The sequence below is a fragment of the Erithacus rubecula genome, assembly GCF_903797595.1.
Source record: "Erithacus rubecula genome assembly, chromosome: 8".
NCBI classification, from domain to species: Eukaryota; Metazoa; Chordata; class Aves; order Passeriformes; family Muscicapidae; genus Erithacus; species Erithacus rubecula.
The window spans coordinates 26,010,564-26,032,104 of NC_136659.1; the positions used below are offsets into that span (position 1 = coordinate 26,010,564).

Below are 21,541 nucleotides of genomic sequence, written 5' to 3' on the forward strand. Positions count from 1 at the left end.
TTTTTGAAAAACTTCCATTCCAGGAAAATGTTCGGTATTTCAGCTTTCCATGTCAGTTCAGGATGAAATGAAATGTTCAAGAACCAGATTTTGATGGTATATAGACACTCAGTTTGGGGAAACAGACATATTATTTAGCTGTCAAAAGTGAAATGCAAGAAAGGTGTGATCCAGTTGGCTTTTGACTGCAGTGGAAGCCACTTTTTTATCTTAATGAAGCCTGGAATGGAGTCCCAAAAGACCAAGGGAGGGTGGAGCTGATCATAGGTAACAGATAAAGGAAACGAGTTCAAAATGAAAGAGCAAGAATGTAAGAAGCAGCAACTAAGATGATCTGTTTACCTGGTCTTGATCAAAACAGTTTTACTTCAGTAACAGGATGAAAATCCATTAAGATTGTATTATCTAATTCCCAGTTACAGTAAAGATAGCAGTTAATCACTAATCTGTAGAGTAGAATAAATCCATAGTATGAATTTGTCATGAGCACTATAGCTGTCAATGTTCAAAGCAGTTCCTCAGAAAAACTCCACATGCTCCATTCAAGGAGACTTCTCTAAAGCTAAAGATAATAACATGGTACTGAACAGCTCACCCCATGCTGTCTGTCCTCCCTGAACCCTCCCAGAACTGTTCTGCTGGATTGGTACTACAGAAGGTCTGTCAGGAGGGACCAAGGTCTCTGGATTTGGAGCACATCTGCAGGTGAACAGCTGAGTGTGGGCTTCCAGAGCTGACACTTTGGGTGAAGGCTGGGCACCAAACTCATCCTCTGCATTGCCCATCTGTTTTGGGAGGCAGCCCCAAGCCTTCCACCTCAAAGGGTACAAGAGGAGCCCTGGGGAGTCCACATCCATCAGCATCATGGTGTGTGTTGAAAGCAAGAGAGCACTCAGAACTGTAAGTAAATCAATTCACCCAAACATGAGGGGTCAAGAGAATTGGGATTTATCTTTCATTTCCCTTTAGTACAAGGCAGATGTTTCTAAGAAATAAGCAGAAACCTCTACAATTTTTAAGAGGCTGAAGAGAAAAGGAGGGAAGAAAAAACATGTACAAGTTTTGAGGATGTTCTCAGCTCCAGCTTAAAAAAACACCAAAAGAACCAAACCAAACAAAAAAACCCAAAAAAACAAACAACAAAACAAAAACAAAAAACAAAACCAAACCCACCAAAATCACACACCACCAAAAATTTCTATCTGTAAAAGCAAGTTTTTTCTTAAGCTGTTTGGTAACTCTTAGTTCACAGGAGCATTTATCCAGAAGGTTCTTCATGTTTCCAGTCTTGGTTGTAGCAATCTCAGTGAGGCACTAAATTTTAGGCCGTTAAAGTCTCTCTGTGCAGCATGGTCATTTTAAAATGATGTGGTAGCCATCATTGCTTTCAGCTGTAACAAAGAAATGCAAAACATATTTTCATTGCTTTTAGGAAATACCAGATACAGAACTTCAAATTTGCTTTCTAGGTAGTTTGCAATAGTTTGGTTTTCATGAGTGGATTGTGAAATAAGTGTACAATCTAGAACACCTAGGTCAAATAATTTACATTAAAAACCCTACATACTGTCACACTTTATAATTTTACTTGAAGGTTTCCTGCTCATTTATGTCAGTGGTGTCAATGAATTTATGAAATTTTTGTAACAGAGTAAAGCACTGATCAATCAATCATAATCATAGTGTAGACAACCACCTTGACTTATGCTAGATTAGATTACTTATCTTTTCAGGATAACAGCAGTGAGTTTGTGATAACATTTAGTGCAATTGAAAAGAGCAATTATCTTTAGAGTAACATGTAACAACAGTAGCAATACACACCTTTTAATGTGCTGATAACAAAACAAGATTCATCTTGGAAGTTTTGCACCATCTGAAGGGTAGAAGGAAAAAGCCAATACAACATATTTTTAGCAATTAAACTCATTTCTTTCAGGGTCAGTATAGACTTAGAGGAGAGGTATCAAACAGCATTTGGTGTCTAGTCCTGCACAGTCCTGAGTAACCCTGTCCATGACATTATTAATGTACATGATTGATCAATTAAGAGGAGTGAATTACCTTCAGGAGGTGTCTCATACAGCTGAAGCAAATGCTGGACACAATTTTAGAGAAGGGAGATGTGACCACAACTTCTCTGACCAGTTCATGAAATCCAGCTTTGTGAAAAAACCTTCTCCTGAACACCAAGTATAATTTGAGTAGTGCATTTTTCAGCTGTAAGTTTTCTTATCAAAATATCCTTTTCAACTTAGACTGATCTCTCTATACTCTTTTGGATTTAACATCCAGCCTCTACTCCTTCAAATCAAACTTCTCTGGCCAGTTTATGTGTCTTTGCCTAATGATGCATGAAGTACATTCACAGAGTGCCACACACTTGCCACTATAGTACTAGAACAAGAAAAAAATATTAGGAAAGCAATAGACCTTGTTAATGATTGACTTAAAGAAATACTTAAAGCCTTATACCTAGGCTGGTTCATGCAATTCCCGTATCAAGAGCTGCCTCCAAGCACTTTGCATCCATAAAGCATCAAAGTTTCAGATTTAATCAGGCTGGAATAACAAGGAGACTTCAGGTATAAGCATTACAGCATTCTCTTTAGGCTCCAGTTGAGACCTATGCTCTGCTTCATTTGTTTTAACAATGCTTCTTATAAATGAAGCTTCTTAAGTGATTCTGGTGCATGAATGAGCAAGTAATTTAGTAGGGGGAAAAGAGGAAGAAGGGCAACTCACTATTAACCTGTAAGTTAATGGAATGGACTAAATTAAGGCATCATATAATGGGACCCTAACAGTAGCAGAGGTCCATAAATTATAGTGTGCATATAGCATACATAGTGACAGACCCAGTGCCTAGAATCATGGGCCAAGATGTAAAACTAATTGCTGCCTACAAACTTTAAAACTTACCTTCTTTGGGCAACTTACCTATTTAATTTTAAAAGTTCTTACTTTAGATCCTCACTTCAAAATATGTGTAAGTAGCCAAAATGAAAAGAAATTCATAGAATCATTTAGGTTGGAAAAATCCTCTAGGATCATCATGCACAGACATTGACCTGGCACCAGGAAGCCCAACACTACACCATGCCCCAAGTGCCACAGCTACATGACTTCTAAACACCCCCAGGGATGGTGACTCAACTTCCCTGAGCAGCCTGTTCCAATGTTTGATAAGCCTTCCAATAAACAAATTTTTCCTAATCCCCAATCTAAATATTCCCTGGTATAACCTGAGGCCATTTAGGCCATTTCCTCTCATCCTGACACTTGTTACTTGGGAGAAGAGACAAAGTCCCAACATTGCCAGAACCTCTTTTCAGGTAGTTGTAGAGAGCAATAAATGACCAATTTTGTTTTGCTTTAAAAAACCAAATGAGAACCCAGTATCTTTTACAAAGCAAAACCACACTAAAATCAGTGCTGTGCATGGCTGATTCACTCCAAGTATTTACTTTAGCTGGTTGGGATTAACAGCTCTACAATTGTTCCTTGAAGATGCATTCTGTAATTTGCAAGTTCACTCTAACTTCATGAAGGCAGACAGCTGTACCATCTGTGACAGTGCAGCCTGCAGCCCCCTCACCTCATTGCTCACTAGCACGTGGATCCCTGTGGGTCCCTGCCGGTAAATCCGATTTATCTGCTGGGGTGAAATGCTGTACAAGTTTGCAATCTTCTCCAGCAGTTCCAGCGTGGTCAGCTCTTCCAAGAAGATTGCATGATACACTGCAACAAGTGGAAAGCAGTTGCAGAACAGAGATGGCACCAAGACACTCAGCATCAACAACCAAGTGGGTTTAATATGAAGGTTCAAATGAAATAAAAAAAGCTTAGTATTTTAAAGCATCCCTCAAATACCTGGCTTGATGACTTGCAGAAAAATACCCACTATTTGTATGCAGGCAATTAAAGCACACACAACTTTTGCCCAGAGGAAAACATGGGGACTAATTACAACTTGCATCATGGGGCACTAAACAGCCTTCTCATAAAAGCTGCTTATATTTTGGATAATCTTTTACTGATTTGAATAAAGAATTCAGTCAAATAGTAAAACATGCTATGTCACACAAAAAGCAGTATTTTATCAGATACCACCCACTGATCCTATAGGCACAAACTAAAACAAAATGCATAAGGTAAAACATGGATGACAGCATTATTTCAGAAATCTAATTCAAATTATAGCTGCCAGGTAGGAAAGCTGTGCCTGTTTATTACTAAATGCAAGACTTAAGGATAATCTTTGTTTTCATTTGATTGTACATTGTGTCATGAGGGACGACAAATTCCCCAAAGCTTTGAACTTTTAAGAATTATAACCTCACTTTCAGATCTACCAACCTTCAATTCCCCTGATTTTTTTTAAACAAGACAATCTAAATAAAATTGTGGATGGAAGAGTGGTTTTTAATGCTATTGCCCCTCCTAAGAACTGAATAGAGATTTTGCTGTGGCATTCTGCAGATGATCTGTAAGCTGGGTTTGTTCCCCAGGCAGACAGTGCTATTTGAAATTTGTAGCCACGAAACCATAACCAAAAGTGGCAAAACTGGGATAAACAGTATCCCTTCAAACACTAAGGACACCAGGCTGTCCACACAGGAGCTCAGGCAGAAAGCAGCATTCCCACCATGTGTTTAACAAAATCCATACACAAGAACTTACCACAAAGACTGCCATCTCCATTTTCTCGCTTTTGGTGGAGATGGGATCTGTTTTGCTCTGGTTCTTGACAGACATAAATTGTCATCTTGGGCCTTACATTTCTATGGATTAATCAAAAACAGTAAGTTAGTAAGTTATTTAGTAGATCTGAAATAGTTTCAAGTCAACTATCAAACAGTAAGAGAAGGAATCATTCAGGCTGTGCATAAGTAACAAACTAAGGGATGATCTTGATGCTGGTAACTAGATGGCTTAGGATGTCTAGCAAGAGACCCTTGGGAGGTGATGCAGAGCACCTTAATCTTTTCAAGATCAGATAAGAATAAAGAGTTTACAGCACTTGCTAAGCAGTTCATCATACCTGCCTCTACTGATTTAAATCCTGCTCAGCTGTAGAATTTATGGGGTTATTGCAATGAAAGCTTAAGAGTCATTTGAGGCTCCAGGACTTTGATTTTTTTATTGCTTGCTATCTCTGATGGAGATACAGCATAGGGTATTGTCAGCTGTGTAGATGAAATGGAAGCAAGCTATCAGCTGGTAGCAAATAAACCACTAGAGATCCACATTTTGCTGCTTCATTTTGGCAACATTTCTGAGCTGTGCTTGGATTTGAATATCACTGTGATTTCCAGTCCCTGAGAGAACCTCTCAAATATTAAAAGAAAGTCTAAATGCTACAGCTCCAGGATTAACTTCTAGTTAACACTCAAATTATGAAGGGATCAAAAAAAATAGGAAGGGAATAATACAAACCTTCCTTTAATTGCATTAAAGAGCCGAATTCCATCAGCAGGCCCACAGATTTGAACAAAATCTTCTTTGGACATCTTCAGTAAGTCGGCACCTACATATTTCAAATTGATTTTTCTTCAGAAGTTAAGCAAATCTTAGCTTCCAAACAGTATGTATGGGCAGCAGAAAAGGGCAGGGGTAGAAGGGGTGGAGAATCCTCAAAGCTAAACTAGATAGATTTACAAAGAAAAGTTGCACATTCCAAGAGGTGTGCACTTCAAACCCATCACTGTGAAACAGAAAGCTGGAAGCTGCCAAAAGAATAGTGCTGCACTGGAAAATACTCCAGCCAACTCATAAACAAGCTAGATATTTCACACTGGCCATTAAATGACCTGGTCTTCTGTAACTGTCACATTCATTGAGTTATTTCATTATGCTGCAAGTCAGAGAAATCCTCCCCATAGTTTCAACACCTCTAACAACCACCCCTTCCACCACCTTACTGCTCTGTACAAGTACTTAATGGGAGGGAACAGTGAAGGTGCCAGATGCTTCTTAAATGTGCACAGGGACAGGATGAGAGCCAGCAGACAGAAGTGCTGATTAGATAAAAGAAAATACTTAACTATTCTGGCAGTAAAAATGTATTTTAAGAGGTTGTTTAGACAGACTGTGGAATTTCCAGCCTTGGGAGATGTTCAAAGGCCCTGGACTTAATGAACTTAGAAAGTCCCTTCCATCTTAATTTATTTTCTTCCATTTTTACTTACTCTATAGGTCTACAAACTGTTTTGACAAATGGTAACTAATCTAAGAATGAAAGAACAACCACACAGGATCAGTCCAAGGATCCCATCAAAAGTGTCCAGCAGCAGATGCTCATGAGCTGCACTTAGAGAAGAGGAAAAAAACCCAGAATAATTGAACTGTTTAAACTCACCCGAAAAACTTGAGAAGAGTCTACAGAATGGAGAGAACCTATTACGATGAAGCCACTGCTGGGCATCTTGAATAGAAGCAGAAGGAAGGAGATGCTACATTGCAAAAAGAATAAGAAGGTCTTGAAATGAACTGTTCACCAGTGTCCTAAAAGAGAAAAGCACCACATTAACATGATCTCAAGTACTTACATCATTGCTGGGAGGCAGGAGCTCCATTTGGTGGGTTGGTGAACTGTTGCTAAAAGAAATTATATAAAGTTGGAAGAGAAAAAAAACACATTATTTTAAATTTTACATTGCAGTGTCCATCCTCTTCCCCCTCCTCTATTCAACTCAGCTTTCACAAGTTACATGCAACTTGACTTTTTTTTCTTTATCAGATTTTGAAAAAGGTGTTCATAATTTAGAATAAGAATCAAAAAACCCTCTCTACCTGAGTCCTTCATTGGTGAGTTGAGGTCCTCCTCAAGACTGAGAGAAAAACCTCAGGTTTACTGACCACAACCAAGCTTTTCCATATGGTTGACTCACTAATGTGATATCATCTAAGCAAGAAAATACTAACCTACAGGGCAGCTGAACTCAATTTCTGTGCACCAGAAATACACTAACTAAATTTACTGTCTAATAATTCTTTACAAAAATTGAATAAAGGACCTTATAATTCAACCCTGGTGTTATCTTAAACATAGTCAAGTGCCATAAATTATGCAAAACCACATTTCTACTAAATTCTTCTAAACAAAGACAGGACTCTTAAACATATCAGGGATTTTACCAAAGGGAAAACATACTCAGCAGATCTCTCCACTAACACACAATTTTGTAATTTCAGTGTTTGCTCTTTTTCATAGGTTGAGGGGATCCATTGAAAAGTAGTGATAGAACATGGATCAATACAACATGGTAATTAGGTTGTGTGGGAAGGCAATAAGATGGCAGTGTCCTACCAGGAAAAAAAAAGGCCTAAAATTCCTAAGGGGAAGTATGTAGTAGGGAGGACTCATAAGTACTAAGGGACACTGCTGTACCTTTCTGACACCAGTTATCTTCAGCATTTCAGAATCACTAGGGCTGAACCACTATCTCATTATGATGGTTATTCAATGAATTAAACGTGCCTCCACTAGTCTTTTGCTCTGAAATGGCATCTCTAAACCCAGGCTGTTTTGCCCCAAACAGGATATCTTTACATGTCATTCACCTGGGAATTCAGCACCCCAAACTACCTCAAGACAGAAAGCAAGAAAGAAATGCCAACTCTGAAGAGATGCCAAAAGCCTCTGACACATTTTTTGAGAAAATACTGGGGATTGCTGGTACAGGCATGGCGTATTCTCACCAGGAGTTGCCCTGGAGGCCCTCTGATGCTCACCTTCCAGCCACCACATAAACAGTGCACATACAAACAGTACTCTGCATTACAGGGAATTCCTGGATGGAAGGTCTTAAAGGCTTTAGGAAAATACTTTCTCCTTGCTAGAAAGGATGGGTTCCTTAACATGATTTCCCATGGTATGAAATGCACGGACACACAAAGGCTGCCATATCAACAGGAAGGATAAAGCATGTACTGGTTACATACCCATCTCCGAGGTTGAAGCTGTTGGGAGAACTGTTGTAGCTTGGAGATGGAGCATTGTTCATTTGATAAGGCACATCTGGCCAGGGAGAGCACTGTTGGAAGAAAGGCAGCAGGGAAACTTTCATGAGGATGGAAATAAAGGATTCGATTCTCCTCCAATACCACATTCATGCTGTTGCCACGCCACTAACTCCAGCTCATCACTCCTGCTGGGAGGAGGAGATGGGCCATGGATTTTCTACACTGCTCTCCAAGCGGGCTGTCAGGGGGCCAGATTGATTCCAGTTGTGCATTCCACATTTCTTTCTCCCATTTCACAAAGCCTGTCCCCAAATAACACTGGGCCAAAGTGTGCACAGCTGTAAGTCAGAGCAACGCCAGTAAGTCATCTCAGACTGAAGGCAGCAATGATACAGAAATACCCCTGGTCTCAATTATAAATCCCTAATTAAATCCAGGCAAGAGTGACAAAAATGCTCCAGTGGCATTGCTTCAGGTTTATACCAGCAAAAGAGCAGAATTTGAACCAGCCTGCTGAAATCTCTGGCCATTAGTCGACCAGTTCCAGTCATAAATGGGTATTAAATGGAGAAAATTTGAGATGGACACAAAGCTACTAAAAGCCTTCAAAAACGTAGGTCAGACTCCACATTTCATGACAGTAGTGTAAAACCAGAGTGACCCAGCTAGAATTGGTGACTGTTCTGAATTTAAGCCACAGTAATCAGCAGGAGAAATCTAGCCCTGTTGAACACCCCCCACCAAGAGCTCAAGAAAATATTCTGTAGTGGCCTTGTTTGCAATGATAAAGAGACAGCAAGTGTAGCTTTGGAGCTTTATCATCTCCACAAACACTAGCAAATATTTTATCATCTCCACAAGCACTGGCAAATATTTAACTCTTTGGCAACCCACATTTCCCCACACAATATGTCAAAGTGCATCAGAGCTCACAGGGAGAGTCTGGGATTTGCCAACTCAGTAGAATTAGGTCTGTCAATCAGAAAACATGCTGGTTGCCCCTGGCAACATGAGGAAAGTGGAGTGGGAGAGACTGGATCTCACCAACAGGAAGTTGATTTAAATTAAGAATAATTAACATAATTTTTGGATATCCAGCAAGGTGCTCCAAAAAAATAAGAACTAAAACAAATCATTCCCATAGGGAGACTGAACAACACTTTTAAATCCATTTCTTGAGTCCTGTTGCTGACTAATTCTACAGCCTATGGTAAGTTTATATAAGCATCTTAGTAATGATAGGGAGGAGCAAAAGCACATACAACCCTACACCAGATGCATCAGAATATAAGACAAGATATTCCTAGAGTACAACCTGGAATCTTCTCTGATTTTGTTGTTTGTAACAACAGCTTCATAGGCACATTCACAGAAAAAGAGATTAATAATTTAATCAGACAGCCTATTCATCTGCTCAAGTGCCCCATCTTCAACATGAGCTTTTGCCAAGCAGTTCTGAAAGAAAATACAACTATTTTCATACAGCTGGCACCTGTGGGCCATGACAAGCGCCCAGGAGCACAGTGAAAACAGAGAGTTGGGGGTTTTTTTTTGTTGTTGGTTTGTTGTTTTTTTGGGGTTTTTTTAAGCCAGGCTACTAAGGGTTAGGTTATACCCCATAAGAAACTTTGGCATCTTTCATAAATTTCAACAGTGAGTCATTTCATAATTTCTCTCCACTCTCAGTTTGACTCAGATCAGACCATGCATGTCTCCACAAGACAATCTCCAGGGCTGAGATGCTGTTTTCTTTTAATTTATCTCTCAACATGATGTAGTATGATGTACCTAAAACACTTTACCTCTGTGAGAATAGTTGTCTCGTAGGAAGGCTGATACTTCTCCTTCTCTTGGGTGGTCTTCTTTTCCATTTTTTCCCTGTCAGTCTTCTGTTTTCTGTCTGCTCCTTTAGGCTATAAGTACAAGCACAGGCTCTCCCTTATGCCAAGTATTACAAGTTTGGAGACAGAGGCCAACAGATTTATCCAATCTGTTCACAAAAGCCTCCTTAAGATTTACAGGAATTCTACATATGAAACAAGATCAGATCTGCATTTTCTAGACAAAAGAATTAATCAAGCATCCCCACTGTTTCTGTACATCCCCCACTAATGCCTACTGCAATTCTAAAATAGGCTGACCACAGTTCTGATATGTGATTCCAACAATTTCAGTCCATAAGTTATGCACCTCAACTGGCATTTGTGCCATCTTTCCAGAAACAGGAAAGACACTGCTCACAGGAACAAAACTGGAGCAGCAGATCTCTTGAGAAAACAGGCTATGGAGAGTTTGTTGTTAAGTAGATATAGGCCTGCCAGGCCCACATTAGGAGTTTCAAAGATGTGTTTTCTTTGAATCTTTTTCTCTTCCAGGTATCACAGAGACAAACTCTACTCCAACAACAACAACAAGATATTTAAGATCTCCACAATAAAACTTTATTGCTCATGGAGGATTCAATCAAAGAAACTGAAGACATCCCAATGTTTTGATTGCCTAGGAGCATCAAAACACACTGGATACCCTAAATATCTCAGTGTTTTTGCATTGTCTGAGGCACAACAGACTGGCACAAGTCTTGGTGCAATACTTAAGTATACCCCGTTGAAAGTCTGGTTTTTCCAATATTTGCCTCACTCCTAGACAATCTGCAACCTTTACATCTTCCTGTGCCTTAATCTAGTTGATGACAAAGTCAAAACTCCCTCATACCTTGAACACTTTGATCTGGCAGCTTGCAGAATGCAAGTGTTCTGTGTATTCACCATTTTCATTCTGCTTAAAGGTGTCGATTTGCACCCGGAAGGGCACCCCTTTCTCTCCTCCATGTTTCCGTGGGGTAAATTCTGTGCTGATGCAATGTACCTGGCAAAACAGAAGCTGTGCTCATCTCTGGAGACAGTTGGAACCTGTGCTCATCTGAATTTCAGCTGCCTGAACATGAGGTTTTGGCTCCTCACAAAAAAAATAAGAGAGGCAGAAGAGTTCTTATGTTTTCATTTCTGTTCCTTTGGACATAATAATCAGGAGAACAAGCAGCTCAGAAAGAAACAGGGCAGCAGGAAGAGCATCCTTTGATTTAAGTAAATCCTTAATTCAGATTGAAAACTGCTGAAGCTCAGAATGAGAAAGTCACGAAATAGGAAAGTAAGGAAAACTCACAGGTTATGAACAGTTCCTCAAGACAAAAACTATGCTTAGAAAGCAACACCAGTGTCTAAATATTTTTTAAAGGAAATCCTGGCAGTAGCAGGTAGTACTCCAACACTAACAAGTAGCCAGCAAATTGATTTAGTGAGTATCCTACAAATCAATTACATGATTGTCACATGAGTTAGTAATTATTATTACCATCCTTCTCTCTTTTCATGTACTGGCTATTTTGTCTCCCCAGAGATGTCTTTAAAAGATATCTAACCACTATGTTTACCACAGAAATATGACTTATCTCTTACCTGAATGAATGCTGAAGCTCTCTTTGAGGGATCCCAGAGAAATTCAACAGTGTTCAACTGGGTCGGGCTAGCCCTGGGATCCAAGATACCAACTGACAGCGGGATATCTGTAGAAGAAAACCCCTAAAATTTTAAAAATATTAAATTGAAGAAGAGAAAGCATTTCCATACAATCAGAACATGCATGTGAAAGCGAAGCCACCAAAGACATCTCTACTTGGGACCTATAGTGCTAGATCTCCTTCCCTCCCAAAGACACGGAGGATTCTTTAAAAGCCTGCACACACATGCAAACTCTCCATACACCACTCGTGTCCCCAGCCCTGCAGAGGTGCCACAATGAAATAGCCTCACCTATATCCAGGATGCGGTCCCCAGGCCGGCTCCACCTCCAGCCCTCCAGCTGCTGATGCTCTGTGTACTGCAGGCGGCGGTCGTGGAAAACCACACGGATTATACTCTGCCAAAAAAAGACACCAATGTGAACAATGCCATCCAGAACCCTCTCTCAAGAGGACTTTGGTTTTCCAGAGCAGAAGCAAAAGCTGATCTTCTCATCCCCATTCATGAGGAGAGTAGAAGGGTCCATCTAAGAGACCCATTACCATGTGTATCAAACTCCTAAGGGACCCCTGAGAGAGAAACACACTTCTCCCTTCACAGGGCACATCTTGCAGGAGTAACACAGCCCTATGCCCCTTTCTGGGATTCACTCTGGAAGCACTATAGCAATGTCCACCTAATCTTAGGTGTCATGGCATGTAAACATCACTATACTGCCTCAACACCCAAAAAGGCTCATATGGGGGTCATATTTAATGTCGCTGTACCATGTCCCAACCCCAGTATATCCCACTCTGATTTGCAAATGTGGAAGTCAGCTCACCTGTCCCTGCACCAGTAGAGCTGACATGTCCAGACACCTTGTCAGTGGGAATTAAACTTGATTCCAGCCATTAAGAGCCAGTCATTGGATTTGCCCCAGAGTAGTTAAACAAGGGTAGATAGAGTAGGAAAGAGTCTGTAACAGGAGGCTGGTCTGCAATGGTGCAGCCATGCCAATAACTGGAGAAAAAAGGCTGGAATAAGGGCAATCCCCAGGGCAGACAAGTCCCAGGTATTCCTATGTTCTTTTTTATATTTAATGTTACACTTACATGAGTTAATGACCCCTGACACCCCAGTTTCTCAAGCCTACACTCTTGCTGGGAACTTCCATATCAAGTAAGTGAGCAATTTTTGTCAGTGAACCTGAGAAATGCCCAAATCAAACCCTAGCTTCAAGATGCAAACAAGCCACAGTGGGAACACCTGCAAAATTGGAATCCCAATCTGCATACTATCTGAAATGGGCCAAAAGACAAATAGGGAATGGCCTAAACTTGAATAACATTCGAAATCCAAATTGGAATACCAATTTTGCAATTAGTTCCCACTTCTCAAAGGAAATCCTGAGGCTGAACAGCCAAGAATTGAAGGTTGGATCCAGAACCAGGGTCCAGACCAATGTTTTTGAATTTGAACTGTTTTGGCAGTGGGGGAAAACAACAGGAAAAAGCCCCCCAAACCAAAAGATCAAGTTCTATATGTTCATCATTATGCCCATTACCAAAGTAAACTGGAGCTATAAGAATCTGCCTGGCAGAACTATGTAAACACCTGGGCCCTCTATTTGTCATGTAACAACCCAGGCATGTTGCTGCAATTCAGCAGGGAGACATGTCTGCCTCTCCACAGCTTTGACCGTGTTCACCACTGAACTTTGGGATTCCCCTGAACCCAATATTCATAGTGAAACTCTGGGGTCGTGATCACAAACAGAATAAAGGTTCCCCTGAAACCCTGCAAAGCCAAACTGCATAGTCCCATGAAACTAGCACTCAACAACTCCATCACCCCTGCTCCCACTTAAAACAATGGCAAAGTGCTTTCCATTGTCTCAGTGGGAGCAAGGTCAGGCCCTTCATTAAAGGCTGTATGTAGTAGCAGGAAGAAAAGAAATCTATATTTCTCCTTACCTTTACATATTTTGTGTTTAAATCTTGAAACTCTCCCAATTTCCTATTCTCAAGTAGACGGATTTCATAAGACTGACCTAGAGTTTAAGGAAACATTTCCAAGGTGTTTAATATGTTGTAGCAATGAGAGAGTCATGCTGGCATTTATGTGGCTGATAAAGCATACGTTTGATCAGGGAAAGCTTATTTTTGCTAACATAATGCATTTGCCCCAGCAATCGATAGGCACTAAAGCACAGCAGAAATCTGAGGGGAAGGTTTGCCTTCTGGCAGATAAAAGCTCTCCATTAGGACATCAATTACAGTTGTCTCCCGGGGCTACTTTGGTTTTCTGGTCACCCTCCAAAGTCACCAGGGTGTTTGAGGCAGTTGTCCCCCCAAGCCACATGGCTGTAACAGTGCTGCCTTTGTCTGTCCCTTCTGCTAAAGCAATTCTGCCAAAGCAACGTTGTGTGAGGAGGTGCTGGCACAACACGTGAGAGAATGATTCTGTAGAGATGGCAGCTGGGGAAAATCTTGCCTTCTTCAGGGAGCAGTCAGGCCTGTAAGGTGTTTTGGTGAACCACAAAAGCAAAATTTGTTTCCTAAGGCCTGGAAAGTCACTGCCAAGGGCATAAATACTCCTTCAGATGTGTGTGGAGGCAGCAATGGGTATTACAGCATGTGCAAGGACCAGTTCCAGGAAGGGAATTCACACTCCACCACCCTCACATAAGGAATTTAGGCAGCTCAACAGAATTCAGCTAACTGGTTTATGAAAAAACAGCTTTTCCAGGCTGACAGCAGACAAAGGAGACTGATGTCTCAATATCTTACACATAGAAATGACTAAGACAGTACAAAAGCTCATTGTACTGCATTGAGTCTTTACAATAAACTTGCAACCAGTACCAAGGCAGGAGAGGATCATTAGGATTAATGAAGCATATGTGTACCTTATAACTAGCTTTTCTTGTTCATCTTGTTATCCTCCCTTTTCCTGAAAAATGCATAGGGTATATGACAAGATAGGCACCAAGGGGGAGATCAGTTTGGTTTTTCTGGCTAAACCAGTATCTCTGCAGAACTGGCCCTGCAGAAAACTGCAAAGCAGATCTATCTCCTTCCAAGCAGCTTCTACCAGCAGAGACAAAAACGTTAAATTTTTGGGTCTGGATTGAGAAATGCAAGACTTATGACAGCAGATGTGTCAGAGAGGGAGACAGACTTTTGAGAATCCCACCCACATGAGTACAGACCATATCCACAGAGCAGAGAGATAATTGTGCTTACTCAGCTGGCTGGCAGATAGGAAAAGGGAAAAAAAAAAAAAAGGAAGGACAGGAGAGGCTATACTGAAGCCCCAAATATTTGCACAACAGCCCTATTGATGTTAATAGGAGTTCTGCAAACAGGAAATGACTCTTGAATCCAGCAAGTGACTCAGGGCATGGGGAGAGCAGAAAATACACCATATGAAATAGCAAAACAAACATGGAAACATGCAGCAATCTTAACACATCTCTTGGCACATAGGTAAAACAAAATTACAACAATGATCTGCCTTTTAAAGACTGTTGGACAACAAAAGTGGATTTTGTAAACCAGAGTCCTGAAACTGAGTTTTTCCCCACTTAAACTCAGAAGACTTTCTAATGTTCCCACTGATAGTTGTTAATGTTGTTCACCAGGCAAATTTTAGAGATATGGACATAATCAATACTGTTATATTAGTATTAAAAAACTCAGGTTAAAAAAAAAAGGTTTTTCTCTCAGAATCATAGAAAAAACCCTTTAGACCATCAAGTCCAACATTACCCTAGGAGTGCCAGGTCCACCAGTAAAACACAGTGCCACATCTGCTGCACTATGTACTTGTATGTGCTGTACATGTTTATCCATGTTGTACAAATAGGCTGCTCAGTGGTTCAGTCTGGAGATACACTTCACCAGCTACAGAGTGATATAGTTCATCACCTCAAAACTATTTACACAGCCAAACATCTCTTGTACTTATTCCCATGCAAATATGAGGCTAATTAATCATTACAGAATATTAATTTTGGTTTTGAAAGCAAGAGACAGTAAAATACATCTGTGACTGTACTCAGGGTAACAAGGACAGTGAAATGTAGTGGTATGAGCTGTGCTATGGAGGAAGGCAATGGTCAAACCAGAAGCATTGTCAGCCACTCAGCAAATATTTCAAAAATGAGCAGGTTTTTGGGACACCCTTGTGCACTGCTACACTCACTCTCTTTAGCCAGCCTGATCTGCTGATCTTCAGTTACAATGAGACAAAAGAAAATCACGGGTATAAAAACACCATCCATGTTCCTTTCACACTGGCACCAAGCACTCAAAAACTCTGCAGTATGCCACCTCTGATCCCTTGCATGGGATAGGGACAGAACTGCAGCTTGGCAGGCAGTGGGCACCACACATCTCCCCCTGACAGGAGTGATTCACCTTGGAGGGACTCAGAAACAGACCCTGCAGACCAGCGAAAAAGAAACTGCAGTGTAGACAGAGTTAATATTAAACAGAAAGCCAAAGAGGAAATAACATGCTTTGATGAAAGATATATGGGTCATCTGATGGAAGCCCTGGAATGCAGTTTATGCCATGCAAAACTTCAATCAAAATGGTATTTTATGCTAACTGCTTTCCCCTTGAACTCTGAATGTTTAACTTGAGTTGCTACATGATTATCAAACAAGACTGCTCCCAGCCAAGCTTTAGAAAACATGAGGGTTTTTCCCCACTCTGTGAAACTGTCAGTGAGAATTTGGTCCCAATTCCTCAAAGTTCCCTTACATATCCATCTTCTGGTAGTGGTTTTTAATTTATTCTCCTTAAAGCTTTCCAGCAAATTCATTGCTTTGTGGCTTATGGTACCCAGAATTTATTAGCATGGACAGCATTCAGATACTTGTACTTTTATAGCACCAAAGTGCTTGGATTATACTTTTTCCTTGAAAAATACCTTCCAAACATTGTTCACCCTATATTTCCCACCACTGCTACCAGCAAAACTCCTGAAATGGTGAATTACAATCTCAGCCCTACAATTATTACTGTATAGAAAAAGGGCTCTGAAGAACGACCACCTGGATGTTGGAAAACAAATTCCCTTTGTAAAATAAAGCAAAGAATAGCAATCTAACCTGAAGAAAGCTGAACTCCCCCTGGAGTCAAGGAGGACAAAGAAGTCACACAAGATTCACAGATCATTTATGATCATCTGCATTGCTGACTCACCAGCACGAGTAGGCACACACTGATTGTTTTCTGCTAAAACTAAATTACTAACAGACCATTCCTGGTCAGGTAACCAAATCTGTAAAGAAACATGTCTGTAAGTGTGACTAAACAATCTGCATTTCCAGTTCCCAAGTCAGATTACAACTAGCTAAGATGAAATAGAGAGTTCCCCCATAATGAGTTTTCCCACCTTTCAGACAGAAACACAGATTAGTACAGGTCAGACTACAACTTTCCAAGTCAATATGCATTGTTAAAATGGAGACAGGAGCAGAGGATACCAGTGCTGAGACCACAGGGATTTGATTGAATAGCCCAGGCCAGGTCTAATACTGGAGACAAACACAGGGGCACCTAAAGCACTTCTGCTACCACCTGAAATGGGCACTTGGCAACAATCCCCAGCACAGCTGATGCTGCAGCAGCCTCCTGCACATCTGTGTGACCCAGTGCTCCCCTCGCTCACCACAATCCTCCTTCCCTACCTCAGGCAGAGAACAGGACAGTAATAAATATTCAGAAAACCACAGCACATTCCTGAGATGCAGTTTGTGTCCCAACTTCATTAAAAGCTTCAGGGGCACCAATAAAAACCTGGGCAGGTGATGATATACTGTAATTTCTATTTTAAACAGACATTCTCTGGGCAACAGCAAATCTAGGTAATCTCCTCCTAGGCTAGTTTGAGCAACTCACCTTACAAACAAAGTAGTGCCCATTAAAGTAGTAACCACCCAAGTCCACAGAGTTCCTGGTTCACAATTCATGAAGCAATTCCACCTATCTGTAGAAGGATTTATAGACTGCTTACCTTTTTAAACTTGCATTGTCTTTGATAATTAACACACATTAAATGTGGGCATGACCACTTAATGCAGGGACAGCAGAACTGAAAGTCAAGCACTTTACAGATGAAAAATAATTTAGTTTGCCACAAGAATGAGTTCACCCACTCAAAATTAGCAGCTTACTGAGTTCCATGGAATTTAGATAGCCATCAGAAATTTTAGGTAATTTCTGAGTACAAAAGATTATCACCATTTTATGCTCCAAGTTACACTTTGTCCAAATGTTATTTACTATACAACCACAATATCCTGTTTTCTTTTCTTTGTTTTGGTGTTACATTTCAAGGGCCACTTGCACTATGCATTTTGTGGTTTTCTGCACAATATACTAATTTCCAATTAGGATGCTGATGTTCCAGGCTGATATGACTCAGGCCTTACTTAATCTGACAAAGTAGCCTTTCCAGAAATTAAACCCTAACCTTTGAATAAGCAATATCCCCAACAAAAGTCTGCGGAAAAGGGAAAAAAAAAAACCAAACAACAGAGAATCCTCTTCCTCAGAATGGATCCACATAGCACTAGACAGAACCAGCCTGGAAACTGTTTGATTATTAAGCCAAGCCAATAAAAATTCCATTTAGCAACTTTATATGGACATCCTAAAGACTGCACAGATAAAGGTAAAGGAATGCTGACAGTCAAATGCACCATGGAGAAGGAGGGGGAGGGAAAAAAAGCAAGCATTTGTCATACCAAACCAAAGCACCAAGGATCACCTTTGAAATAGCCAAACACAACCATTCATCAGGCACACACAAAGATTTTTCTGACAAGAGAGATTAATGAACCCTCAGGATAAACAGACAAGAGTGGCAGAGCTGGCATGTGAACTTGCACGCTTGATGACACACACCTTTTTAGCAAGTCACAAGCAAAAATAAAAATTAGCATAAGACTTGCCCAAGTGTTCCATGTGTGGACACTCCACAGGACAGAAGCAAAAGCAGAACCCTCAGTCCCTGAACCACAAATGACAGTGGATATTCTGCAGTTGCTTACTGCAGCCTCATTTGACAAGATGCTGTAGATGTTTATCCAGTGGATATTATGAATTCACCAGCTACACAATAGGCCACCCTGGAAGTTCCCACTATGCTAGAAACATGGAAATCCTGCAAAGGAGGACAAGCTGTGGGCCAGGAAATGCAAAAGGAACACGAGAGTCATTCTGACACTGCAGGCCCATCTTGCCCCACATCCCATCTTCAACACAGCAGCCAGAGATGGAGCAGGGTCAATACAGCCAGCCTTTCACTCCTTGCCATACCTTCTCTGTTTCTGGCATTCAGTGTCCAAATTGCATCTACATTGGGGCTGCCCAGTCATGACCAATGCTCATTAACTCTTTGGTGTGCCTGCCTTCTGAATCTGCCTGTACTGTGGCAATCAGAACCACAATTCACACATACCTGGCTTCAGCACTGACAGTGTGGGCCTCCATCTGCCCCCTGCCTCCCCCCTGCACAAAGACCCCTTAGCTCCACCGTGTTTGGTACCCAGGAGTTCAATCCTGAGGATTCCTGCTCTGCTAGCCCCTACCAACAGGGCAGCAATGCTACAGGAATAAACACAGCACATCAATTCATCTCCTAACTCTACCACCACACCACAGAGCTTCACTGTCATCAAGGCACTTTCATGTTTTTTTCTCCTTTTACAATGTGCCCCCAACTCAAGGGGGTTTTTCATGCCCCTTTTTCTATTTCCCTACCTCTTTCTTGTGGGAAAGCCAAAGAGCTGCCTTGGCTCCAAGTTTGCTGCAGGAAAATTTCACTGCTCATTTACTATATGAACATTTTTCTGTGTCCTACTCTCCACAGATTTTTCAAGACAGTCTATTCTACAGTGGTGACACTTCATAGCTAACAGGCAGTAACAGAAATACTCCTCATTTACAATGGTTTCCACTCAAGAGAGGGAGGTGCATTTAAATCCCCAATGAATACAGACTCACTTTGAATCAAGGACACAAAACAAGCCAGCAGACACAAAAACATGTCAAGTTGCTAACTTCACTGTGTGCACTTGGGTTTCTTTTGCATAGACTTCATTCACTTGATCTCACCTAATCTAAACCATGTTATAAACTTTGATTTTTGATACAAATTAATCAGTAAAGAAACTATGGATCTCCAATGGAAAGCTGAAAAAATACCTACCCTGTGAAAATAATTTCTTTCCACTTCTCTAGGATGTACTTGAAACACTCAGGATTATCTTAGACACATCTGTCCAGCTCAGAAAACCTCAGCCCTCTCTGTGCAAGTAAAAAAATACAGGCTTTTTCTGGTTTCAACCTGTTTTAAGTCAATTTGAACAACAGGTTTTATAGCTCTGAAGGAGTAGCTTTGTGTAATGTTTACTTGAGTTTCAGATAACCAAAAAGAATGGTCCTGGTGAGGGTGCTGAGTAGGGATACAGAAGAGCTGAGTATGAATCCTGACCTCACTTAGCAGCTCCCTTAGATGCCCTCAGGTTAAGTCCCTTCTCATTTCTGCAATAGGAAACTGGGAGAGGCAAGTCCCACTCCCACCCATGGCTGCAACCACGGGGCAGGGAAGGAGATGGGATCAAAGCTGACTGTACCTTCCACACCAGTCACAAACAGGGCACCAGTGAGGAATCTCACTGCTTGCTGTCTAGTTTCAGGAACACATATTAAATTTTCTGGTAGGAAGCAAATGGGAAAAAAAAAAAAAAGGTGTTTTTTTTCTCTCTATCTCCTTAAGGAAAAAAAATTTATTCATTTTATATACATAAAAATGTATATTACTCCTACAAAAACAGCTAATCAGATCAAACCTACAGTATTTCTCAAGCTTCTTACTTGCTACTTAAAATGTGATCTTTTAGGACACAAATCAGAGGAAGCTAATTGGAAAATTTTTGCATCATCGCACATTGACAGTAACATTCACACAAATACCAAATCCTGTAAAATCACAGGCAAAAAAAATCCCTGTCATAATTAAAGGAATCTCTGATACAGATAATGGGGTAAAGTAAAAAAATGTGGAATATAAGCAAAAATCTTCCCAATATTTTCATACTTCACAGTACACTCTGAGGAACTTCTGAGCACTCTCTTTTTTCACAGATATTGAAGATTTATGGGGGAACAAAATGCAGTCTAGGGGCTTCCAGTAGGAGTTGTGCACAGGCTACAATCCAGCAAGTTCACAATCCCGTTTGAATTTCATCCAGATGCTAGCAACAGAAGAAAGGATTACAAAAAGAATAGAAAACAGCCTCTTGGTTAAAAGACAACTGAGATTCTAGCTTCCTAGGGACAACAGAAGTCAGATGCTCTGCTTATGCAGAGGTGCCCTGTCATCTGAAGCAAGATTCATAGTGAGCTTTGGGATGGTGTGGTTTGGAGACAGGGTTGTTTATCCTGGGCTGCCAAGTGAAGACAGAGCTGCCAAACATATGGGGAAATTGCTTCTAGCACAATTAATGGCTTCAGCTGAGACACCAGAACCTACTCAGAGCTGTCTTCAAAGTCAAGCAGTAGACAAATTCCTTCTCCAAAGAGAAAGGACCAAAGAACCAAAAAACACCAAAAGCCACTTTCAGAAATGGGAAACACAAATTAGCTTTGTTATCCATTTCATTTTTTAAGGCATCCAAACCCAAGAACAGTGTAGAAAGGGGTCAAGGAGCACTACCGGCACCTTATAAGGACTAAGGAAAAAAGATGCATGGGTGGGTTGGCAGGAACCAGGGAGTACCTGGTACTCACAGCCTCAATGACACAAAGCCACTGTTAGCTCTGTGATTTCAGGCAAGGGTGGAACATTTGTCCACATGGGAGAAGGTACCAGCAAGAGAGTTCTCACACATGCCCAGGGTCTGGTCAGTGACTGTTAGGAAAAGAGGTAGTTCCTATCACAGGACAAAGAAAACATATCACCATAAACAGAGCTATAATTAAACCAGAAGCACACCCAGCCAGAGCTGGTCACTCAGCCTTCTCTACACTTAATTTAGGCAAATAAAGAAC

At 40.9% G+C, this 21,541-nt stretch overlaps 1 protein-coding gene across 1 annotated transcript in view; it reads right to left on the reverse strand.

The window, feature by feature from the left end:
* Positions 1-925: 925 nt before the first annotated feature.
* Positions 926-21,541, reverse strand: part of TFCP2L1 (transcription factor CP2 like 1) — a 29,852-nt gene continuing 9,236 nt past the window's right edge. Inside the window, exons 3-15 of the mRNA XM_079310515.1 lie at positions 13,445-13,521; positions 11,781-11,886; positions 11,427-11,533; positions 10,684-10,836; positions 9,771-9,881; positions 7,948-8,039; positions 6,552-6,600; positions 6,362-6,455; positions 5,440-5,530; positions 4,684-4,784; positions 3,599-3,741; positions 1,825-1,876; positions 926-1,391 (exon numbers count right to left, since the gene is read on the reverse strand). Coding sequence (XP_079166641.1) covers positions 1,354-1,391; positions 1,825-1,876; positions 3,599-3,741; positions 4,684-4,784; positions 5,440-5,530; positions 6,362-6,455; positions 6,552-6,600; positions 7,948-8,039; positions 9,771-9,881; positions 10,684-10,836; positions 11,427-11,533; positions 11,781-11,886; positions 13,445-13,521 — 1,214 coding nt within the window. The 3' untranslated portion in view covers positions 926-1,353. The remainder of the gene's footprint in view (positions 1,392-1,824; positions 1,877-3,598; positions 3,742-4,683; positions 4,785-5,439; positions 5,531-6,361; positions 6,456-6,551; positions 6,601-7,947; positions 8,040-9,770; positions 9,882-10,683; positions 10,837-11,426; positions 11,534-11,780; positions 11,887-13,444; positions 13,522-21,541) is intronic.